At 33.3% G+C, this 22,261-nt stretch overlaps 2 protein-coding genes across 2 annotated transcripts; one reads left to right on the top strand and one right to left on the bottom strand.

Annotated features, from left to right (window-relative positions):
- Positions 1–6,367: 6,367 nt before the first annotated feature.
- LOC114163072 lies at positions 6,368–10,228 on the top strand. Its single transcript, XM_028047137.1, has 3 exons — positions 6,368–7,088; positions 7,881–8,037; positions 8,472–10,228. The coding sequence occupies exons 2-3, from the start codon at positions 7,887–7,889 to the stop codon at positions 9,890–9,892; spliced, it is 1,572 nt and encodes a 523-aa protein (XP_027902938.1). The 5' UTR covers positions 6,368–7,088; positions 7,881–7,886; the 3' UTR covers positions 9,893–10,228.
- A 5,928-nt stretch (positions 10,229–16,156) lies between these two features.
- On the bottom strand, positions 16,157–19,149 carry LOC114164091. The gene is made up of 3 exons (XM_028048602.1): positions 18,692–19,149; positions 18,543–18,566; positions 16,157–16,724 (listed from the first exon to the last, which is right to left on the bottom strand). Exons 1-3 carry the CDS (start codon positions 18,897–18,899, stop codon positions 16,423–16,425), a joined length of 534 nt encoding a protein of 177 aa, XP_027904403.1. The 5' UTR covers positions 18,900–19,149; the 3' UTR covers positions 16,157–16,422.
- Positions 19,150–22,261: the final 3,112 nt, after the last annotated feature.

Below are 22,261 nucleotides of genomic sequence, written 5' to 3'. Positions count from 1 at the left end.
AAAGTCTCAACACATAGTATATTATTTTCTCATAACCAACTAGTTTCCTTTCCTGCGCCCCAACGCCTTTTGGGAAGAACAAGCAACAACCCTTACTTGTTCACCAAAACCCGGTAAGAGCATCACTTTTCTTGTGACTTACAAGCAACCACCCTTACTTGCTCACCAAAACCCGGCAAGAGCACAAGCCTTACCTGTTCACCAAAACCCAGTAAGAGCGTTGCATGATATGTCTACGTTTTATTTTAGTATTAACCCATGTATACACATTTCATGTTTTTATGATTCCATATGACCAATTTATTTTAAATATTGGTTTAAGTTTTTATATCTATACTCTTATTAAAAAAATTTAACATAAATTTCATCTTGTATTTTTGTTTTGTACGAAATCCATAATCCAAGAGATTCCTACGTTTTATTTTAACAAAGATCATTTAAAAAAGATCATGTATAAACATTTTATTTTAATTTATTTTATAACTCAAAATTTTAATTATACAACAACATTGTTTTACTACACCTATTATTATTAGTATTATTAATATGAGCATATTAATAAATATTTATTATTATTATTATTAGCATTACTATTATTATTATTATTATTATTATTATTATTATTATTATTATTGTTGTTGTTGTTGTTGTTGTGTACGGAATCCATGATGTACAATATACCTATACTATTCTATTATTATTATTTGAATTAATATTATATTTATTAGTATTAATTAATATTTACTGTAATTATTATTTTTATTATTAATATTACTGTTACTCTATTATTATTATTATTACTATTTTAAATTATTACTATTCTTACTAATAATGATAATGTAACATTCCAATAAAATAGATAAATCCAATTTAATGAAATGCCACATACATAATTATCCAGAGAGTACGAAAATTGGGGTATAAAATACACAGTTCCCCAAACATATTCATAACAAAAGAAAAGAGACGCCACCTTGCCTAACACGAGTACAATAGTTCAAAAGTAGCACAAGTTTTTATCCAGAACAATAGAAATCTAACTAATAAGATTCTCTTAGTTGCGACCCCATAATGAGCCCAATACCCATCCATAGACATCAAGCTGCAGTATCCCTATTGTCATTATCACTGCCAAGGGTTCTCACATCTGCTCACATCAATAAAATCGATGATCATCGCAAAGGAGTAAACCACACACAATCATATAAACAAGCAAAGGGTAAGCTAGTGCAGAAAGGTTCTTATATCATAACACTCAACACACGAGTTCGTAGTCAAGCATAATTAACATACATCTACACAAGAAGTACCAAACTACATAAGACACCAAGACTTGACTATCCAGATACATACGATGAGGCACCACTACCAAACTGTGGAATTACGTCCTAGTAGTGAGGCATCACCACGAGGCCTTCGCAGAATTACATCCTTACATGAGGCACCACCACGAGGCCTTCGTGGAATTACGTCCTGACCTTGAGGCACCACCACGTTACCCTCGTGGAATTATGCCCTGTTGATGAGGCACCACCATGAACTCCCCATAGGAGGGTCCACGGGATTACGTCCATTAGGTGAGGCACCACCATGAACTCCCCCTAGGAGGGCCCACTAAATTACGTCCATTAGGTGAGGCACCACCATGAATACTCCATATGAAGGTCATGGGATTACGTCCTACCTGCACTTTACCCATGTTTCACCAACCACTCTTAGAGTTCACATGCACATCAATCTCATGCCAATATGTATATATATTTACCAAACCAATCAAGCATATATCACACCAAGCCCATGCTAAACACATTAACTTACAGTCCCCATATATCATATACAATACATATAGCATCATGGCTTGAATCGTCTTAAGCGTACATCAATCAATCATGTGAGACATATATATATATATATATATATATATATATATATATATATATATATATACACACACACACACACACTTAGAAATGTCAAATCTCACTCAAGCTAAAGAGTCCTCGCTCAGGCGAGAGGAACCCCTCGCTCAAGCTACCTGCTCTTGCCTGGGCGAGACCACAACAGGGAGCACGTTGAGGTCTCGCTCAAGCTAGCCCAACTCGCTCAGGCGAGACTGCTCTCGCTCAGGCGAGTGGCCTTCGCTTAGGCGAGCCCTCAAAACAGTGAGGGGAGTGAGCTACTATTGTTCTCGCTCAGGCGAGCTCCTCGCTTAAGCGAGAACTTTCGTTTTGAGCGACCAACCCGCTCGCCTGGGCGAGTTCAACAGAGCTCACCACTCTCTCGCGCAGAAACATGTCCACATCATTATAGCAGTACAAACCACACATTTTCATACAACTAGTAACACATACCAACCATCCAGTACATAGAATCAACCGAACATGCATCTAAAATGTAAAAACAATAAAGCCCTAGCTTCCCTTACTTGGAAAGAGGCTAATAACAGACTGTGACCTTAAGCCAAAGAACCCAGCAGCTCCAAGAGTAGGGTTACGAACTCGAACAGCGGCACAGAGAGAATAATAGGGTTACTAATGTGAATCCTAACAGAAACCACAAAAACAAACTTATAAAGGAGGGAGTACGGTTCAAGGACCAACTTACGCGAGACGAGGTGAGCTTTTGAGCTAGCACGAACAAGAGGGAACCAAACCCTAGCAGAGCTTCTGTCGATAGGGAAGGGAGAGAGTAAAGTCCTATTTTTTGCAAGAATGGCAGAAATGAGAGGGGTTAGGCTGCCTTAGGGGCTTTGGACACCCTATGGGCCAGTCCTTAGGCCCAACAGATAGGGCTAGACCCCTTTAAATTTTAGGGCAAAAAAAGAGGGTTTTACATATAACAATGATATTATTATATATTATTATTATTTTGTACAGGATTCATACTTACATTTTATTTTTGCTATAATATATATATATATATATATATATTAGTTTTATATGATTAATTTATTTAAAATATTGGATTAAATTTTTATATCTATGGTTCGTTAACAAATTTTAACATAAACTAGGTTTTATATTTTTATTTTGTACGATATCTATAACAGATAATATATCTACATTTTATTTTAATAATGATACGTATATATAAAATTTATTTTAATATAATATATAATTCCAAAATTTAATTATAAATTTTAATCATACACTAATATTATTATTAATATTATTATTAATATAATTATTAATATTAATATAATTATTATTCGTATAATCTAAAATTATCTTTTTTTTAATATTATATATATAATTATACACAGTAATAACATATAAATATGATAATGTAAATAAATTATTTATTTTAAAATAATAATTATTATTATAATAATTTTCTTAATCTAATGTAAATTTGAAAGAAATCAAATGTAAATTATTATAATGGATGTTGTTGAGTAGACATGTCAAAGTGAGCCAACCCGACTCACACGGGTTGGCTCACCACGAGCCGGGTTCAAAATGAATGAACTCAACCCGGCTCACTTTTTGGTGAGTCAGAAATTTTGTAACCCGGCTCAACCCACCACGGGTTGATGGGTTAAGTGGGTTGGCTCATCAACCCACCTAAAAAAATTATTTATTTATTTTTTTTAGTATTCAAATATTTAAATAATTTTTTAAGTAACCCATGAGATGACAATCATAGTAAAATTAAGAACCAATGTTTTGATCATGCTCACCAGTAATATATGAAGAATTATTTCCAAGAAAGTATCCATTAGTCTAAGAAAGCATGGCTAATATTACAAATTTTCTGTCATGCTATTCAACAAAATATAAATAAAAAAACTATACATTTTCTTCATGCTAATTTAGAAAAAAATGTTTATAAGATGTTTACTTGAGTAATTTACTATAAAGATTATGGTTAAACATTAAAGTATCAACATATATATAACTTGACAATCAAATTAATTAAACATTCAAATTATTCAAATATAATTAAGCAACATTCTAGCATTTAAAAATATGAAATTGTGAACAAATATAATAGGAGTAGTAAATAATTATTAAAAATAAAATTAAAAATTAAAAGAAAATTTAAAAAAAATAAAAAAAAATTGTAAAAAAATGTTGGTGGGTTAAGTGGGCCAACCCACCTTCAACCCGGCTCGAACCCGTGGGTTAAGTGAGCCGGGTTGAATTCAACCCACTTTTGAAAAAGTTGAATTTTTCTCAACCCAACCCAGCTCGGACCCGTGGTGAGCCGGGTTGACTCACGGGTTGAAACCTATTTTGACATCTGTTGACTATGACTTTTTTCACCATTTTGCTTTAATTTCACTGTGAAACTACAGTAAAAAAAATATGAGTTTGGACAAGTCGTACTAGGTTGACATAATTTCAAAACGAGTAAATTGTACCATGCTGAATCAATTTCATTGCAGATGAACTAAGTTGTGTTATACTGTAACAACTTTAGTTCTGTAATGAAATTGATTGAAGTCATGCCATGTTGTGGTAACTTCAACAATGAAATTAATTGAAATCATTACGGAACTAAAATCATCACAACATAATGTTGATACTCTAATGTAATCAATTTTCCAACAAGTGTACTTGGTGGTTGAAGTATAACAAGTGTCGTATCCACAAAGATTTAGAATAATACACAATGTTTAGAACATGTTTGGTTTGTGTAAAATGAAGTAAGACATATTTCAAATAATATAAATGAATTCAATATGATAAAAACATGTTGATATTAGATTTCACCACTTATACTTCTCTTGTACTAATGCAATTTTAATTTATCTAGGTGCAATTACTCATGTCTTATGAGTGCTTTTAAAGGTAACTGTATATTTGTTTTAGGTATCTAGAGCTTTAGATTATCAAACTCCAGTATGATTCTTCAATGACTATTTCAATGAATCACTTTCTTTAAGTTTATGACTCTATAACCAACTAGATCCTTGGGTCTATTCCTACTGAATTCTAAGTCGGTGAAATAAGATGATGATTAACTGATCTAACAAGAAACATAAATTAATTCACAAACATGTAAAAGATTCTTCAAAATTTCATACAAAGATTTTCAAATAGTTATACGGTCTATACTCAAATTTTCACGAACATGTAAACAATTGCTCAATTTTTTACACAAAGAACATATAATATAAAAGACTATTCAAAGTTTTAAATCTATATTCAATTCAAATGTGTTTTTTTTACAAGGCACCGATAACCTCATTTATAAGATAAAATACTTATTTACTTTAAATTTAAATTGAGATACAAAATTGTATTTTACACATAAACAATTAGGGTTAGATATTCCGACCTAGCTTAACCTTATCCTAATATCAAACAAATTTGTTTAACTTATAGCTTTCAAGTTATTGTTTTTATACGATAGACTCTCATCTATTTTTCTCTTTTATATTTATGTATTTTTTAATCTTAGAATGTTGTTCAAACTTTAATTAAATATCCCAATTGCAAAATCACATCAGATTCGTTATCGAGTTTAGTGCTTCATTCCTAAAACTTTCTTCCAATGTAATAAAATATTACCTAATTATTTTAATACTATATAGAATTTTGTAAATTCAATCTAATTCATAACTACTTTTTAAACGATATTGAAATGATTAAGTCTAAAACCTACAATCAATCTTATTTGATTATATACACAACATCACTTTTAGTTTTAAAATGGACCAAGACAAACTTTACTACATACCCTTCATGGTTACAAATTTCATTCTTCTTCATTCTATTATCCCTCCCTTGTCAACATCCACTGTTGGAGGTGATTAATAATGCTACTACTACTTCCTTCTTTTTCCCCTTTCTCTTTCCATACTAAATATCCAACATTACAACTTTGTTCATCATAAATGGACAAAAAGGACAAAAAAAAAAAAACACACTAAACCTATTTTTCATTTTAAGGATGATTTTAGATTAACAACGTAATATGTAAAATTAATTGTGTACAAGGTAATAAATTCTAAACCCAGATTACAAACATCATATTTTCTTAATAATAAAGTTACAATAAAGAAAGCCCATATATATATATAATTAAGTGTCAGTATGCAAAACAAATACAACTAGAATTAAAAATATGAATGATGAGACGGTGTTAAAAATTAATAAGAGAATAAAAATATTTGTTTTATATATATAAAATAAACAAAAAATAAATAAAAAAAAGGCCCTTTGATTATTGTCCCCAGATTCTCCTACCCACAAAATTCACGTTGGGCCATAAAAGGGAAAGTCAGAAAAGAAAACACAAAATGATCCTTTGAGAGAATGCCACGTGTCAGATGAGGCTTGAGCAATGATAATTATGATTCGGAATCTACCCTCATACTCGTTCCCACACTGTCCCATATATACCGCACTCGCATCCCTCACACCTCAAAGCAAACCAGGGGCATTTCCTGTAATTCACACACAACCATACGGTGTCGTTTCTTCCTTTTATTCCTTTCCCGCACCAACCAAAAAAAAAGTTAACCCTAGCTTTTTCCCCTTTCGTCTTTAGCCGCGTTTTTTTTTTCCGATCTTGATTTCTTTTCCTTCCTCCCTCGATTCCTCCCCCAATTTTGCCGCCATCCCTCCAATCGACTCGGCCTTCGCCCAGGTCTTCATTTTCTGCGCCGACCGGTCCCAATTTTGGTCCTATCGGTTGACGGGATCCGTTTTTAGGGTTTCCGTGGAGGAATATTCTGGATCTGTTTTTCCCCAAACGGGATCTCGAAGGGGAATTTTTTCTATTTGATTTGGGTTCTGGGTCTTTGTTGCCTCGTTCGTTTTCTGCGGTTTTTGTAAATTATTTTCGACGCATGTGTGATTTGGGTTCGATCCTTCTGAAACCTGTTCTGGGTTGTTAGATCTTGTGTTGGGTAATTCGATTCGGTTCGAATCGTAATACTTGTCCATCGTTCTTGCTGGATTTGGAAAGATCTAGGGTTAGGGTTTTCTCAAATTGGGGCTTTTTGTTGTTTTGCTGAATTCCTTTCGGGAAATTTCAATTCCTTGAACAATTAGGATTCTCCTGTTGGATTACGTTCAATTAGAGCTCTCAATTGTCCGATTCAGCCCTGCATATAATTTGAAGGAGACTGGTCTAAGGTATGACAAATCATTTATTATTGTTGTTATTTTTATTATTGGTGGCAGTTATTGTTTGTGTTTGCATGCTATGGAAGTTTCATGCATTTATATGGTGGTAATGTATTTTTATTTTTCTAGGCAAAGTTTTGTCATTGTCTGAGTGTCTGATTTTTGGAGTAAATATTGTCAATATAACGATTTGTACCAAAATGTTGTACTTGCCAATGGTGTTCACTGGGCTCTGATTGTACAAGGAAATGTTGCGTTGGTTATTGGGGCCACTAGCCTTTTACGAATGCATGATATAGATTGTAGTTGCGGTGATTTAAACACAACACATTCTTATTCAGGACTGGGGTTCAACATCTGGTGTTCTATTTACGCCTTGCAAAGTTGCAATGTTGTTGCTGTTGTATGATGTCATATTGCTATTAAGTATTTGTTAAGTAGGCCTGTATGTTTTTATAGAGAGAAGCATTCTGTAATATGTTTTTGTCATTTGCTTTTGCAGCCAGCAATTGTACATGGTCACTGTTGAATGAAGTTTTGAATTAATCTTTTAGTATTTAGGGCTTATGAGTTTTCATGATCACTGTCAATTACTGATATATGTTGAAGATGTTTAATTCAATGTTTAGTAACAGTTCTGAGCTTGTTTTTGTTTTAAAACATTCAATGTTATATTGCATGCATCATCCCTCATCGTAAATGGTTACGTCATGAACTTTTTGGCCTGTCTTTGTGGTTGTTGTAAGCGTTTATTCTCATTAATTTCTGTTATCTTATTCTTTGTTGAATCCTGTCCTGCAGGTAATCATGGTGCAGAAGCGTTCTTTTGATGCTGAGGAAATACTTGAGGGATCTTTCAAACTCCCAAAACGTGCAGGACCCAGCCATGAGCTCTTTTCATTATCAGAATCTGTCTTTCCCGATGATGATTATCATACCCAATTGCCAAAACCTTCGGGTGGGTGTTTAGTTGGTGGTCTCCAATTTTGAACATCAACTGTATATTTAAAATTAAAAAATGAACATTTCCAGGAGTTTCAAGCTTGTTCTTTAGTAACTTAAGATAATTACTGTAGCTCAAGTCCACTCTATTAGTGAACCAGTTTACATCACATGTTTGAACTTCAGAGTTTATACTTATTCAACTTTCTTAATTTTGTCCCACATTTTTTGCTTGATTTCATTATATTTTCTAGTAGGATAGAGAGTATTGTCAATATGTTTTCTTGTTTATTGTGTGGTAGTTTAAAATTTAGTATCGTTCATGTATTACTGCTTGAACAAGGAAATGGGAGTATTGAAGGACTGTTTAGTGTTTCATAATATTGCCTTTTAGATTTTATTTTAGATTTCACCGAATACATTTTGATATGATTACATTATAATTTGTAGAGGATGGCTGTACACAAGTTAGTAGTGGAGGTATTGAGAAGGTCGAGAGTGGAAGTTTTGGTGAATTTGCTATAGAGCCTGGGAACTCTGAAACAAGCTTTCCTGTTATTGATATTCCTGCTTCTTCATGGGCCACAAGTAGCACATCTGATGATCTCCATCTAGAACCACCTTTACATCTTGCCCTTTTTCCAGAGTATTTTAGTCCAGAGCGACCAATAAGGACACTGGCTCGCTATGAGGACATTTATTCCATACTTCTGGAACACTCTCCTCGCAAACCTATATCTGTTGGAGCTAATCATCAAGCTGATGTTCCAGCTTGGGATTTTTTGGGGGCCACTAATAGATCAAATGCCTCAGCTTCTGTTTCAGATACAGACTTTACTGTTGGGGACAGGGATGAAACTGAGGAAAGACTGTTGGGGACCTGTGTTATTCCCTTGCCTCAGATGGAATTATCTAGCATTGACGATGAAGTTGGCAAGGGAAGAACTGAGTGTGACTGTGAAGATCAGGGATCCATGAGATGTGTTAGACAACATATTGCAGAAGAAAGAGATAAACTTATAAAAACCTTTGGGCCTGAGAAATTCACTGAATTGGGCTTCACTAACATGGGAGAACAAGTGGCAGAAAAATGGAGTGCTGAGGATGAACAATTATTTCATGAGGTTGTTTTCAATAATCCAGCATCCCTTGACAAGAATTTCTGGAACTATCTTTCTATTGCTTTCCCTTCACGAACCAAAAAGGAAATAGTGAGTTACTATTTTAATGTCTTTATGCTTCGAAGGAGGGCAGAACAGAACAGGAATGACCTATTAAACATTGACAGTGATAATGATGAATGGCAAGGTAGTGACAGCAATGATATTGCAACTCGAGAGGAAGATGAGGACTCTGTTGCTGAGTCCCCTGTATGTCAAGATGAGTCTTGTATGGCTGACTGCCAAGATAATGATTTGCAAACCTATGATGAGTATGCTTCTGATGAACCTTGTGCAGCTAATGAAACAGTGGATTTTACTAGTCGGAACACTGATGATGATTCAAAATACGATGCTGTAGAAGAGCTGCATCACTCTGGTGGTTCCCCTCTAATTCAACCGCAGGATCAACCTGTTTGGCAGGATTCGTGTGATGAAAAAGTTAAAGATGATTCATGCACTTCTTCCGATGCAGGAGTTGCCTCAAGGCAGACTAAGGTGAATACTGAAAATGGGGATCATTGGTGTGGTAACTATACTGGAGTGAGCAATGGTTACAGCCAAGGATATGTTTTGGAGCCTTGTGATACAAAGGTGTGGGATTCTGGCTTTGTATCATGCTCTAAGAATAAGATTGACTTTTTACCAACATGCAACATGATAGAAGAGGTTTTTGGAGATGGACGAAGGCAAGACATGAGAAGAGCTTGAAGTGAATCTCAGTTTGCTAAGTGTGATGGCACTTCGATTTTTCCTTTGTATATTTGACATAAGATTCAAAAAGTAGCCTTCATTGTAAAATAGTGTTTTGGAAGGTAATTTAATCTTTCTGAGTTATGTCGTCCTCATTCTTCTCAAGTCCTTTTCGAACTGTAAAATTTTCTTATTCCTTAATTTGTGATAGTTTCCACTTTGGGGTGGGGATATAAGATTCGAGGGAGGAAATTGTTGGTGGAAAAGAAAACCAATTATGATGCAAGAGTTCCGGTTTTATGATGTAATTTTGCATTATTTTATCATCAATGAAAATTCTCATTTGTATATGTTTCTACAATTCAAACCTAGTGGGACGCTTATGGATAACTCTTTATGTTTCCAACTTACATTTCAATATTTGTATTTTAAACTGTGAAGCTTTAGTTTTATGAAAGTTGCGAAATGTTTTTTTTCCAAATTACAATTTTGCTTAATTTTAATATTTGTAAGGGTTGAATATGTTTTTGTTTTTTAATTTACAGTGAAAATTGGATTAGTTATTCTTTGAAACTTTGAATCAATTTAGTCTTTCATCTTTATAAATGTGTGACTTTAGTTTTTTTAATTAGATTTGGTTAAGTTTATTTGACATTTCAAACATATTTATTTGTAGGATTTCAATTGTTTACATAGTTTGATACAGTTTATAAGATTCACTAATTTCAGATTTCCCAATTAAGAGACTGAAAATATATTTAATCCTAATTTAAAAGGCCAGTAATTAAATTCATGTTTGTTGTAACATCTCAATTTAAACACCTTAAAATAAAATAAAAAAATACAATAGGATGTTTAATAAGGATGTTTCACTCTAGTGTTCACAAAAGACAGACCAATGGTTGACGGTGTATAAAGCAGTACCATCCCAATTTAAGTAGCTTAACAAAGAAAAATAATTTAATATAATAGGATGTTTCACTTTCAAGTTCACAACCGTGTATAAAGCATATCAATATAGGCTTATAACCGATAAAAGTATAAGAATATAACCTTTATACAAACTAAATGAAAACTAAATCTAGTTTTATACACAGATTAATTGTTTACTATAGTTCCCTGTTACCTTCTACTAAATTAACTCATGGCTTCTCATCCTCTAGAAGTGCCTCTAAACCTACAACCACCTCTGCTCCTATCGAATAGGTGATCACCGCAATAGAAAAACAAACAACACAAAACAGAAATATAGAAGAAGGATAAGCTAATTTGCAAAAGATTTAAAAGATCAAATAATTAAGAAATACAACTATATCAATCATACAAAATACATCACTCTATTTCATAAAAAGAAATAAAACTACAACTCAATTATTTGAATACAAGCATTGATGTTACCACACATAAAGTTAGTTCGTTAACACCTTTGGTCAAAGTAAAACTTCTAGGCTAGGACCTCCTACTCCTCTCACCACATGCCCCATCCTTCTATACTTGAGAAATTGATGGTCATTAGAGCATCATGATAACTTCCAACCGAACTTTCACATCAATGCATACACTACAACTACCACTACTAATTCTCCTTGAATTAGCATTATCACATAGTCATTCATCGATCATTTATCAAAATAAAAATTTATAACAGTCACCAATTTGCTAAAATAACTACTAAATAAATGTTCAGGTTCTGTTCTACTCGCTCAACGAGCACATCCTCTCGCTGGACAAGAAGCGTCAAATTACCTTTTTCGACCAACGACCAAATGGCTTGTCCAATGAGTTTATCACTAGGACTCCAGGTGAAAATCTTTCAAATAAATCGCCCCAGCGAGAACTGTCCGCCTAACAACTCCCAAGTCAGAAAGTCTCTGACTTGAAAGCTGGCCTAAAGAGAAGCTTTGCCCAACGACTTCTAAAGTTTGGTAGCTTTTGGCTTGAAAACTCGCCCAATGAGCTATGGCTTGTCCAGCGGGTCTATACAATTATGCAAAACATGTTTTCTGCATAATTCTGTATTATAAAAATCAAGTCAAACCTCCCAAGAACCTTGGCAAATACTAACCAAATACCAAAACACAAATTCATCAAGAATACCAATATCAATTTATCATAAAGGCACAACTAAAACATCAATTGTTCTCAAGTAAGTAGATAAAATCTAATTTCCATGGCTTTCACATAACATTTCTGATTTTGCAACCCATATATCAAAACATAGTATAATCATACACTTTATAATTCTGACATGTTTAAATTTTAAAATAACACAATTAGCTTCCTTTATCCTACTTAGACAGCTCTATAAACACTAAAACACCTCTAACTCCACAAGATGTTCTATATACACATAGAAACATTACAAGAAAGATTAGAATAAATGGGGACAAGGATATGGTGGGACGAGTATTAAAGCGGATACAGAGACAGGGACGAGACAAATATGTGCATCCCCATCCCCATCTTTATACCCAATTGAAAAGTCGGATATTCCCTATATCTATACTCATACCCATACCTAGGGTTGCACAAAAATAACTTATTTGTAATGTACTTAAGTTAATTGTACTTTTTAAACCAGAAATAACTGAACTATTAATAGTAAAATTAAACTGAATTATTCTTTATTAAATTTTGGAAAACTGTACTGCAAATAGTTAACTGTTCACACCCAGTACACTGAACTGTAATTTCTCCTTTCTCTTGAATCCCATTTGGTTCACAAGCAGTGACACACTTTTGATTCAATCACCACCGAAATTCAACCATCATTTTTTGAATCGCAACATACCAATACGGCCCATATTTTGCTAGCCCTCTCTAGCTTTACCCTCCGTGCCTCGTCTCCACCATGCGACTTGCATCTCTACGGTAAACCAAGTACAAGTTTTTGAAAAGATTAAATTGTGCACTAGAGTTTTGAAACTTCATGAATATGAGGATAGTGATTATGGTAAACCAAATACAAATTATACATTTTCTCCTTTCATTGTCCGTCAACTTGCTCAAAAAATAATATACTCATGATAATAATTAACTAATTTATTTTCAAATTAATATAACAAAATCAACCACTTGCACCACATATCCGTTATCTTCTTCTTTAATACTAAATTAGTACAAACAAACAACGCATAAATAATTACAAAAACAGATAAACTTGATTTTAATTAATTACAAAACCAAAAACTAAAGTTTAACTCTAACCAGCAATAATAGTGCAGTTCATAAAACAATTCAGTTCATATTATAGTGCAATGCAGTTCAGTGCAGTGCAGTTCAGTCCAGTTTATTTTTAAGAAAAAATAGTTCAGTTTAGTTCGTCTGAACTGTTTTCAGTTCAGTGCAGTTCAGTGCAGTTCAGACAAATTATTTTTTAGTTGGGTTAAATATGTTTTTGGTCCCTGATTTTTCAGTAAATTTTGGAATTAGTCCATTTTGAAACTTTGAACCAATTTAGTCTTTCATCTTTCGAAATACGTGGATTTAGTCCTTTTAATCAAATTTTGTTAAGTTTATTAAACATTTCAAACGCATTTCATAATAGTATTTGACTTAACATTAAAGTAAAAATGTGTCAAACCGTATAAACAACTCAAATACAATCTTGAAATGCATACGAAACGTCAAATAAGCCTAGCAAAATTTGATTAAAAGGACTAAATCCACATATTTCGAAAGATGAAGGACTAAATTGGTCCAAAGTTTCAAAATGGACTAATTTCAAAATTCACTAAAAGTTAAGGTACCAAAAACATATTTAACCCTTTTTAGTTTAGTGCGATTTTTGTAGTGCAGTGCAGTTTGGTATATTTTGTCTAACCCTACCCATACCTATACCCATAATTAGTCAATGCAAGAATTTCTCGTTACCATAGGGATATGTTTATTTTGTCATCTCTAAACACGACCTTCTTACACCTTTTATTTTTTAGTTTCTAGTGTTATGTTAACTTTTTAATGTTAATGAAAATAAATTATAAAATTAATGAAAATAAAAATTTATTATTAATAATAATACAAATAGGTAATAATAAATTTAATTTTTATAAATATTAAATAAGCAAATTATCTTTGAAAAATATTTTTTATATTATCTTTCTCCATCAAACAAATTTCTTTTTTATTCAATTCTTACCATTTATTTTCAATTTGATTTATGCCTACTTCTCACTTATTTCCCCCATTTAGTCCATAACGTTTCAGAATATCTCCACAATCGATGGGGAACTTTTGAATAGTCTTAGCTTTGGTTTAAATTAATGGTTAAATATATTTTTAGTCCTTAAAGTTTGAGGCAAAATTAAAATTTGTTCCGTTTTAAAACTTCGATACATTTTGATCTCCAAACTTTAAAAATGAATGAATATAGTCTTTTTAACTTGATTACGTTTAATTTTTTTACATGTCAAAGGCGTTTAATGCTAGTATTTAAGTTATTTACATTGTTTGACACGTTTTCGCTAGGGATGTCAACAAGGCATTTAGGGTACATGTAGTACCTCCCTCGTACCCTACCTGTTGGATAAATATTCGTCTTTACCCGTTTTCATATCTGTGCGGGTATTTGTTATGTGAGTACCCACATCTTTTTTAAATATCTGCAGATATCAACATGCACTCGTGGGCATTTACAAAAAAAAAAATTAAAAATATTCAAGAACATATTTTAACCATAGATTCATATAAAATCCGATATATCATTATCATAACTCATTCAAATAGTGTTGAAGTACAACATACCGTGCGAGGGAGATTGCATTTTAAAATGAATTGAAAAAAAAAACACATTTAAAATCAATGTGTTAATATTTTAATCATGTTTTATTTAATGTTTTTATATTTAAATCAGAGTTTAACAAGGTATAGGTATCCATGGGTAAAAATACTATGATACTCGTACCCGTCCTATTGACATGAGGGTGTAAAACCTAAGTACACATATTATGATACTCGTACTTGTCCCATTAACATGCAGATAGAGATGTCAAAATGGGTTTCAACCCGTGAGCCAACCCGACTCATCACGGGTTCGAGTCGAGTTGGGTTGAGAAAAACTCATTTTTTTTCAAAAGTGGGTTGAACTCAACTCGACCCACTTAACCCACGGGTTCGAGCCGAATTGAGGGTGGGTTGACCCACTTAACACACCAACATTTTTTTACAATTTTTTTAAATTTTTTTAATAATTATTTATTATCCCCAATTATATAGGTTCACAATTTTATATTTTTAAATGTTAGAATGTTACTCAATAACAGTTTGAATGTTTAATTAATTTAATTGTCAAGTTATATACATTGATACTTTAATCTTTAACTATAATCTTTATATAAATTACTCTAACAATTGTCTTATAAACATTTTTTTCTAAATTAGCATGATAAAAATGTGTAGTTTTTTCTATTTATATTTTGTTGAATAGCATGACAGAAAATATGTAATATTAGTGATTTGTTTTTGACTATGTGGACACTAACAATTCATCATATATTGGTGGTGAGCATGATGAAAACATTGATTTTGAATTTTACTGTGATTGTCATGTCATGGGTTGCTTAAAAATTATTTAAATATTTGAATACTTAAAAATAAATACATAAATAATTTTTTTGTGGGTTGGTGAGCCAACTCACTTAACCCACCAACCCGTGGTGGATTAAACCGGGTTGTAAAATTTATAGTTTACCATAAAGTGAGTCGGGTTGAGTGCACTCATTTTCAACCCAGCTCATAATGAGCCAATTCGACACGGGTTGACTCACTTTGACATGTCTACATGTAGATGTAAAAAATATATATACCTTACCCACATGTATCTATTTATAATATTCATTTCTTACTCGTTGCGGATTTATCCTCGAATATTCGCACGCATGCGAATTTTTTTACATCCAAAACATGTTTGACACATAAAAAAGATAATATAATTAAATTAAAAGAATTATATTCATTCTTTTATAAAGTTTAGGATCAAAATATAAAATTTCAAACAAAAATGAATTCCAATTTTAGATTAAAGTCCAGATACTAAAAATATATTAAACTCTTAAATTAATTTGCAAATAAATTGATTTATATGTTTATATTATTTGTTTTCATAAAATTGAACATAACATGTCACCGCCAATACCGATTCTACATTTTCTTTTCAACTTTTCCCGAAATAATTTTAAGAATCAATTCAATTATTCTCATTTCTTTGACACGGCCTAACATGTAATTAAGTAAAAATCCAAATCCTTAAAAAAAATGTAAGTAATGGCAAAAAACAAAGGGAGAGAGAGCAATTTACTTCATACCAGAGCTAAATATAGTGTATAAATATAATCAAGTCGAGGAACATGAGTTTTAACCTTGGTAACAGACTAATCACGTGACATAAAATTTGTTTGATACTACCATATAAGGGATACAGTTACAAACACAGTAAGGATATCAATTTTAACCTAAATTGGTGGACAAACCAAGCATTTTGCTTGTATTCTTGTGTAAAACCATAACCATGATTATAGCCATAAAGAATATAAATAAGAAAACTTATGCAGTTATTCTGCTTCCCAACCCATTTGACGAGCACGTCTCTCCCACACAGCAGTTATCTTTCTCTCCTTGATGAGTATGGCCTCAGCTCGTTCTCTTGCCTGCTCACATGTTTCAGTTGCAGCAATACATTTATCAGCCTCTCTCTGATACTGAGATGCCACTCTTCTTGCTTCAGCCAAAGTTATGTTCATGTGTCGTGTGTTTGCCTCAGTAACAGACTCTTGCAATTTCAACTCTTCGCTTAGAAGATCCACAAACTGCTTCTCCATCTCCTCCTTTAGATCCGGGTCATTACTTCCACAATCTGTTTGTCAGCAGAAATGATTTTATTCACATGCACTATGCAGTTACCAGTGGCAAAATTAGTAACAAGTTTGAGCATGACAATGTCAAGAATGTGATTATGGCATACTCTTTATATTCATCATAACATGGATCACAAATATGAAATTTGAGAAAATGTGAATTTAGATGTCCTATTTTAAAAGCAATAGCACCTCCTCACCTACTTATTTCATCTTTAACAGTATATACATAATGCACCTCCTCACCAACTTGATTATATTAGAATCTTAGTACTTAATGCTGTATAGGTTTTACTCGTCTTTAATTTAATCACCATATCTTTTTTCAAATTAGTTCTCCCATTCTCAGATGTTTTGAAATTAGTTCCTTCTTCTAATATAGTCCATATAAGACATTTTACATTGATTGACAGAACATCTAAAGAAGCACCTACCAAATTAAAAAAGGTGCACGTAATTTGGTGAAACTGGCCTTTCAATAAAGAAGTAAATATCTAAACGAGCTCATATTAGACAAAAGAAATTTCTACCAGGTTAGCCAGATGAAAGTGCTATGACATAAAATGACAAAGGGGACTACTTCAACAAATTTGTGAAGACTGATTTAAAAAGGAAAACATGTTTAGGAACTAAAACTTTAATTTAACCTTTACGTCTTTAATTGTCTAAACATGAAGAACTAATAAGCAAGGAAAAAGAGTCACACTCGAACTTGAGCCAAGAGATGAAATCACAAGGCATAAAAGTGTAGCTAAGAGCCTAAAAACTTAGTAAAGGTATGTGGTATGGTACCACACGGATACAGGGATGCAGAAAATTCATCAAAAATCAAGTCACAACTTAGACGCAACTGTTTACACATAAAAAATGCTGTAAAACAGACAGGATAGAAGAAGGATATGATACTTCAATGAAGTGAATAAGATGTTAACAGAATAACAGATCTGATGTGTGATGCTAGAGAGTATGGAAGAGCAGCAATATTGCGGGACAAACAAGTGCAAAAAGTGAAAAACCAAAACTACACAAATTATGATGTGTGATAAGAGAAACCCAAAACACATGTTTGATAGAAGAGAGTTCCCTATATCCCTTTCCCATTGGGGTTGAATATCAATACCTCCCACGTTAGTCTGATATGCATTATCTTCGAGCGGTTAGTCATATCAGAGCAATATGTATCTTCTAGGCATATTGTATGTGCGCATAGCTATCGGATACATGTACGACACTGATATTTTGCCAATTTTGGGGTACTTGGTCGATCTAAGTTATTGATGTTCTTAATAGTCAGCTCTTAACAATTGGGTGTGTGGTTTTAGCTTCGTTTAACAGTGTTAGGTTTCTTCTTAGCTTGCATGCTTAGACACGGTCAGAATTTGAAGTTATCCTACAAAACTACAATAAAATTAATTTCTTCATAAATTAAAACTAGCTTATGCATAAAGTAATCTGTAGAAGCTTCATATTGTCCTTCTCTAACATTTTATTCTTTAACACACGCATAAGCTAGTTTTAACAAATGGGAAAATTAATTTCATCTTTTTCTTCCTATTCATTTCATCTAAAGAAGTTTCTTCAAACATATCACATCCCTCATCCATGTAAGATCTCGAACTCACCGTTGTTTCAAAATCCAACATCTAATTCAGAACAGAAAAAAACGATAGCAAAAATCACATGAAAAAAAAAAATTGCCAATAACGACGATAGAGGGGATTGATTAAGCAGAATTACCCACACTGATCAGATCATAAAACACAACACTAAAAGAGAAATCATATAAAAATATGAAAAAGTAGAGGAGAAACTCAAACCTGAGACAGAGAGATTGGCCAATCCTGCGCACACCCAAAAAGAAACAAATCAGCAAACAATTGGTGGGTATCTTTTTCATTCATTAATCAATTAAAAACACGTTTTTTATTTGTTGCATGATCTGAAGCAAGAGGAAAAAGGTAAGAACCAGGAGCGAGTTGGAACAGCGAGAGTGGGGGAGGGCAGTTGCAGAGGCAAGGAGGGCAAGAGAATTTGTTGTGGGAATTGCGGAGAGAGATGGCGTTCTTGAATCGCCAGTAGAGCGCGGGGCCACACACTCCCAAGGCGGAAACCACCGCGAACACAACCAAACACCCCCTCAACCACCCACCGGAATCAGATCTCCCCCGTGACATCTCTCTCCGACAACAAACACAGATCTGATCCAAACCAATTCACACTATTTGCAGTAATAATTTTCTTTCCCACTGCACACACCAGAACGAAGAACGAATAATAACAATAATAATAGTAATAACGTTGTTGGACCCAAATCCACCTTTAATGTTGTAAGTGCGTTTTGCCCGATTGAAGAAGTCGCAAGTACACTGCGCGTGTCTCTTTCATCAAACACTGTCTTCCAACATGTTTCTTTTGATTATTTTACTTTCAAGGGTTTTTCCAATGTGATGTAATTTAAGTTCAATAACTCTACTCGATCTTTGGGATAACACCCACTTTAGTTAATAAACCACTATCAAACTGTTGTTAATTATAATTTATAACTAACATGTTCTCACAAAAAAATGAGTTGAAATTTTGAGCTAATTTAAAGTGTGTAAAATATAATTCTATGTATTCATTTATGAGATCTAGACATCAGATGTAGTCTCATACCTAATTAATAAAGTTTCAATTCTCACACTTGTCTATTTATGCATAGTCTTATAAGATTAGGATGGTAAGTGATTTGATTCATTTGTTTTTGGTGAATTATTTACTGAGTTTGTCAAAAGTGGAGCATCACTAACTAATCTACATATAGGTTAAATAAAGACAAATTATTTATTATTTACTATAAGTGGGTAAGTAAGCATTTTATAAAAATAAAATAAAAGTGGACCATGAACTAAAATCTAGAGTTGTACTTGAAAATATATGATATCAATGAAATAATGAATGAAAATATTTAACTATATTCAATGAAATAATAAATAAAACCATACTACAAAAATAATAAAATAAAACAAAATTAATGTTAGTTGATGGATGAGGGAGAGACCTATGCAAGCTAACAAGCTTAAATCTAACAAGCTTAAATGTCCTTTTCACCATATGATGAAAGATTATGTTGTTTTCTTTTAAGATTATTAAATATGGTGTAAGTTGATTAAGAAAGCTAAGTGAAATCTCCACTGGACATTAAGATAGCTTGCTATCTAGATGTGAAGATTCCTTTCACAAAGCTCACGAGAAGAAGATGATGGATTGATTCAAACAAAAAGGAAATGGAAAGCACATAAACAATAGAAAACCAAGAACAATTAAAGGAAGAAGAAAACATAAAAATGGAAAGGAAATGAATGGTACAAATGTGAGAAGCACGCCACGACAAGGTTAGGCTAGAAGCCATGACAACTTTGAAGATGAGTGGATGTGTGTCGCCACTTGCTATGCAAGATAAGGCTTAAAAGTATTCACTCCCTAGGGAGGAAACTCTCACAAATGGTTGAGACACAAAAGTGTTTTTACTTCAAAATGTTCAACCCTTGTACAAGTGGTAGAGCACCCTTAAATAGAAGAGTTTATGGGCTTCTAAGAAAACAAAAGATACCTTAGGATGTCTCTACAAAAACCTAACCCTAGCTTCTATAAACTAGGTCAAATAAGGTTACAAAATGAGAGACAAAAGAGCTAACTATGGTGTGTGCAAGGCTAATTCCGTTCTAGCACTAAAGGAGACCAAGAAGGTGTCTCATATGTCTCCAAAAGTGGCCAAAGTGTTCTAAAAACAAAGGAGACCATAGGTACATAGGTACACTTGCTTTATGCCTTTTTCTTTATGCTTTATGCCTTGGCTTTACTCTCTCCTCCACATCATTTATGCTTCCCAATCACCATGCGCCACCTAACATTGCTTTCTTACTCCTAATTAACCTACAAAGCAAATAAACTTAGATTAGCATGTTGGCTTAAGTCAAGTCAACTATAGTCAACAAGTCAAACCTATTCAGAGGTCAACAAGTCAACTAAAGTTGATTCAACTAAGTCAACTCAGGGAATCAAAAATAAGAAACAAAATGAAAGGGATGAAGGATTAATGAACTTCCTTTCTAAACATGCTTAGTGTTCTTAAGCATGTGCCTCCATCCTTTGTTGGGGTCAATCCTTCATCATCCTCCCTTCTTTGGAGAGAATTTGACTGCAAATTCTTTAAACCTTTGTAGATGGACCTTAACTTGATTTGGGGGAGGATTTGTGCCTCCTTTTTTTGAGCTCTTGTTCCATCCTTTTTAAGGGTATTACACCTAGCTTTGGTTAGGTCATCCCTATTTTCTAGACCATTCTTCCTCTCATGCTTGTGCATTGGGTCTTCCTTTTGAGCCTTGGAAGAGAAGGAAGAATGGTGATGTCCATCTTGCTTTGGAAAATCTTTTTTTGGAGACAAGTAACACTTTGGAGGTAACTTGCTTTTTTTTCTTTTTCATCTTTTCTTTTATCTTTCATTTTATTTTGGTCCTCATTTACTTGATTGGGTGAGAGAGGTAGGAGTGTGAACTTCTTGCCTTGGAAGGAGAAAGCATAGATGTTAGCATGGCCATCATAAAAGACTTTTCTATCAAATTGTCATGGCCTATCTAGCAAAATATGAGTTGCTTCCATAGGCACAACATCACATAACACCTCATCTTTAAAATTTCCAATTGAAAAGTTAATGAGGACTTGTTGAGTTACTTTAATGTCTTCTTCCTTAAGCCATGATAGCTTGTAGGGCTTGGCATGAGGGATAGTTTTCAAGCCAAGCTTGTCCACAACCCTTGTGCTAGCCACATTTACACAACTTCCATTATTTATGATGAGGGGTCATAGTTTGTCATTGATATGACACCTTGAATGAAAAAGGTTTTGTCTTTGAGAAGGGTCAAGTTCCTTGGAAACTTGTCCTAGTTGGGGCCTTATCATTAACAATCCACCTTCAAGGGGTTTAATCCTTTCACTTGAAGAAGAAGTTTGGGAAGAAGTACTTTTAGGGGAAGGGGGAGAAGAATGTTCACTCTCTACTTCTCCTTTAAGGTTTAAGGCCATGGTTCTTTTGGTAGGACAATTTGAAGTTATGTGCCCATATCCCAAATACTTAAAACATTTTATAGAAGTTGTCCTTATACCTTGAGAAGAATTAGGAGTTTCATTAGAAGGCCTAGACGAATTAGTCCTAGAAGGTGGATCTTGGGAACTCTTGGGTGGTAATTTATCATGTTTTCTTTCTTTACCTTTGCAAGTACTAGAATAATAGTCATTATATGAACCACTCCTCTTGGCCTCTTTTTTCTTTTGCAATTGAGCTTCAACTTTGATGGACAAATGTAAAACTTTGTCAAGAGAGGAGTACTCATATAACTCTACTAAATCTTGTATGTCCCTCCTTAACCCACTCACAAATCTAGCTACTTTTTCCTCTTCACTTCCAAATTGGAGTCCTACTTTTAGAAGCATGGACTCCATTAACTTGTAATATTCATCCACACATGGACCCTTGTTGAAGCCTTTGGAGCTTCAA

This window comes from Vigna unguiculata, chromosome 9 (assembly GCF_004118075.2).
Source record: "Vigna unguiculata cultivar IT97K-499-35 chromosome 9, ASM411807v1, whole genome shotgun sequence".
NCBI classification, from domain to species: Eukaryota; Viridiplantae; Streptophyta; class Magnoliopsida; order Fabales; family Fabaceae; genus Vigna; species Vigna unguiculata.
This window is presented reverse-complemented; position numbering and strand designations above follow the sequence as displayed.

Bases quoted from the DNA above. Each gene is read 5' to 3' on its own strand.
- LOC114163072 (XM_028047137.1), top strand. From the start codon at position 7,887: ATGGTGCAGAAGCGTTCTTTTGATGCTGAGGAAATACTTGAGGGATCT. The intron at 8,038-8,471 runs GTGGGTGTTTAG...TATAATTTGTAG, and splicing joins CCAATTGCCAAAACCTTCGG to AGGATGGCTGTACACAAGTT.
- LOC114164091 (XM_028048602.1), bottom strand. From the start codon at position 18,899: ATGTCACGGGGGAGATCTGATTCCGGTGGGTGGTTGAGGGGGTGTTTG. The intron at 18,567-18,691 runs GTTCTTACCTTT...GGGTGTGCGCAG, and splicing joins GCTGTTCCAACTCGCTCCTG to GATTGGCCAATCTCTCTGTC. The intron at 16,725-18,542 runs GTTTGAGTTTCT...GCTGACAAACAG, and splicing joins GGCCAATCTCTCTGTCTCAG to ATTGTGGAAGTAATGACCCG.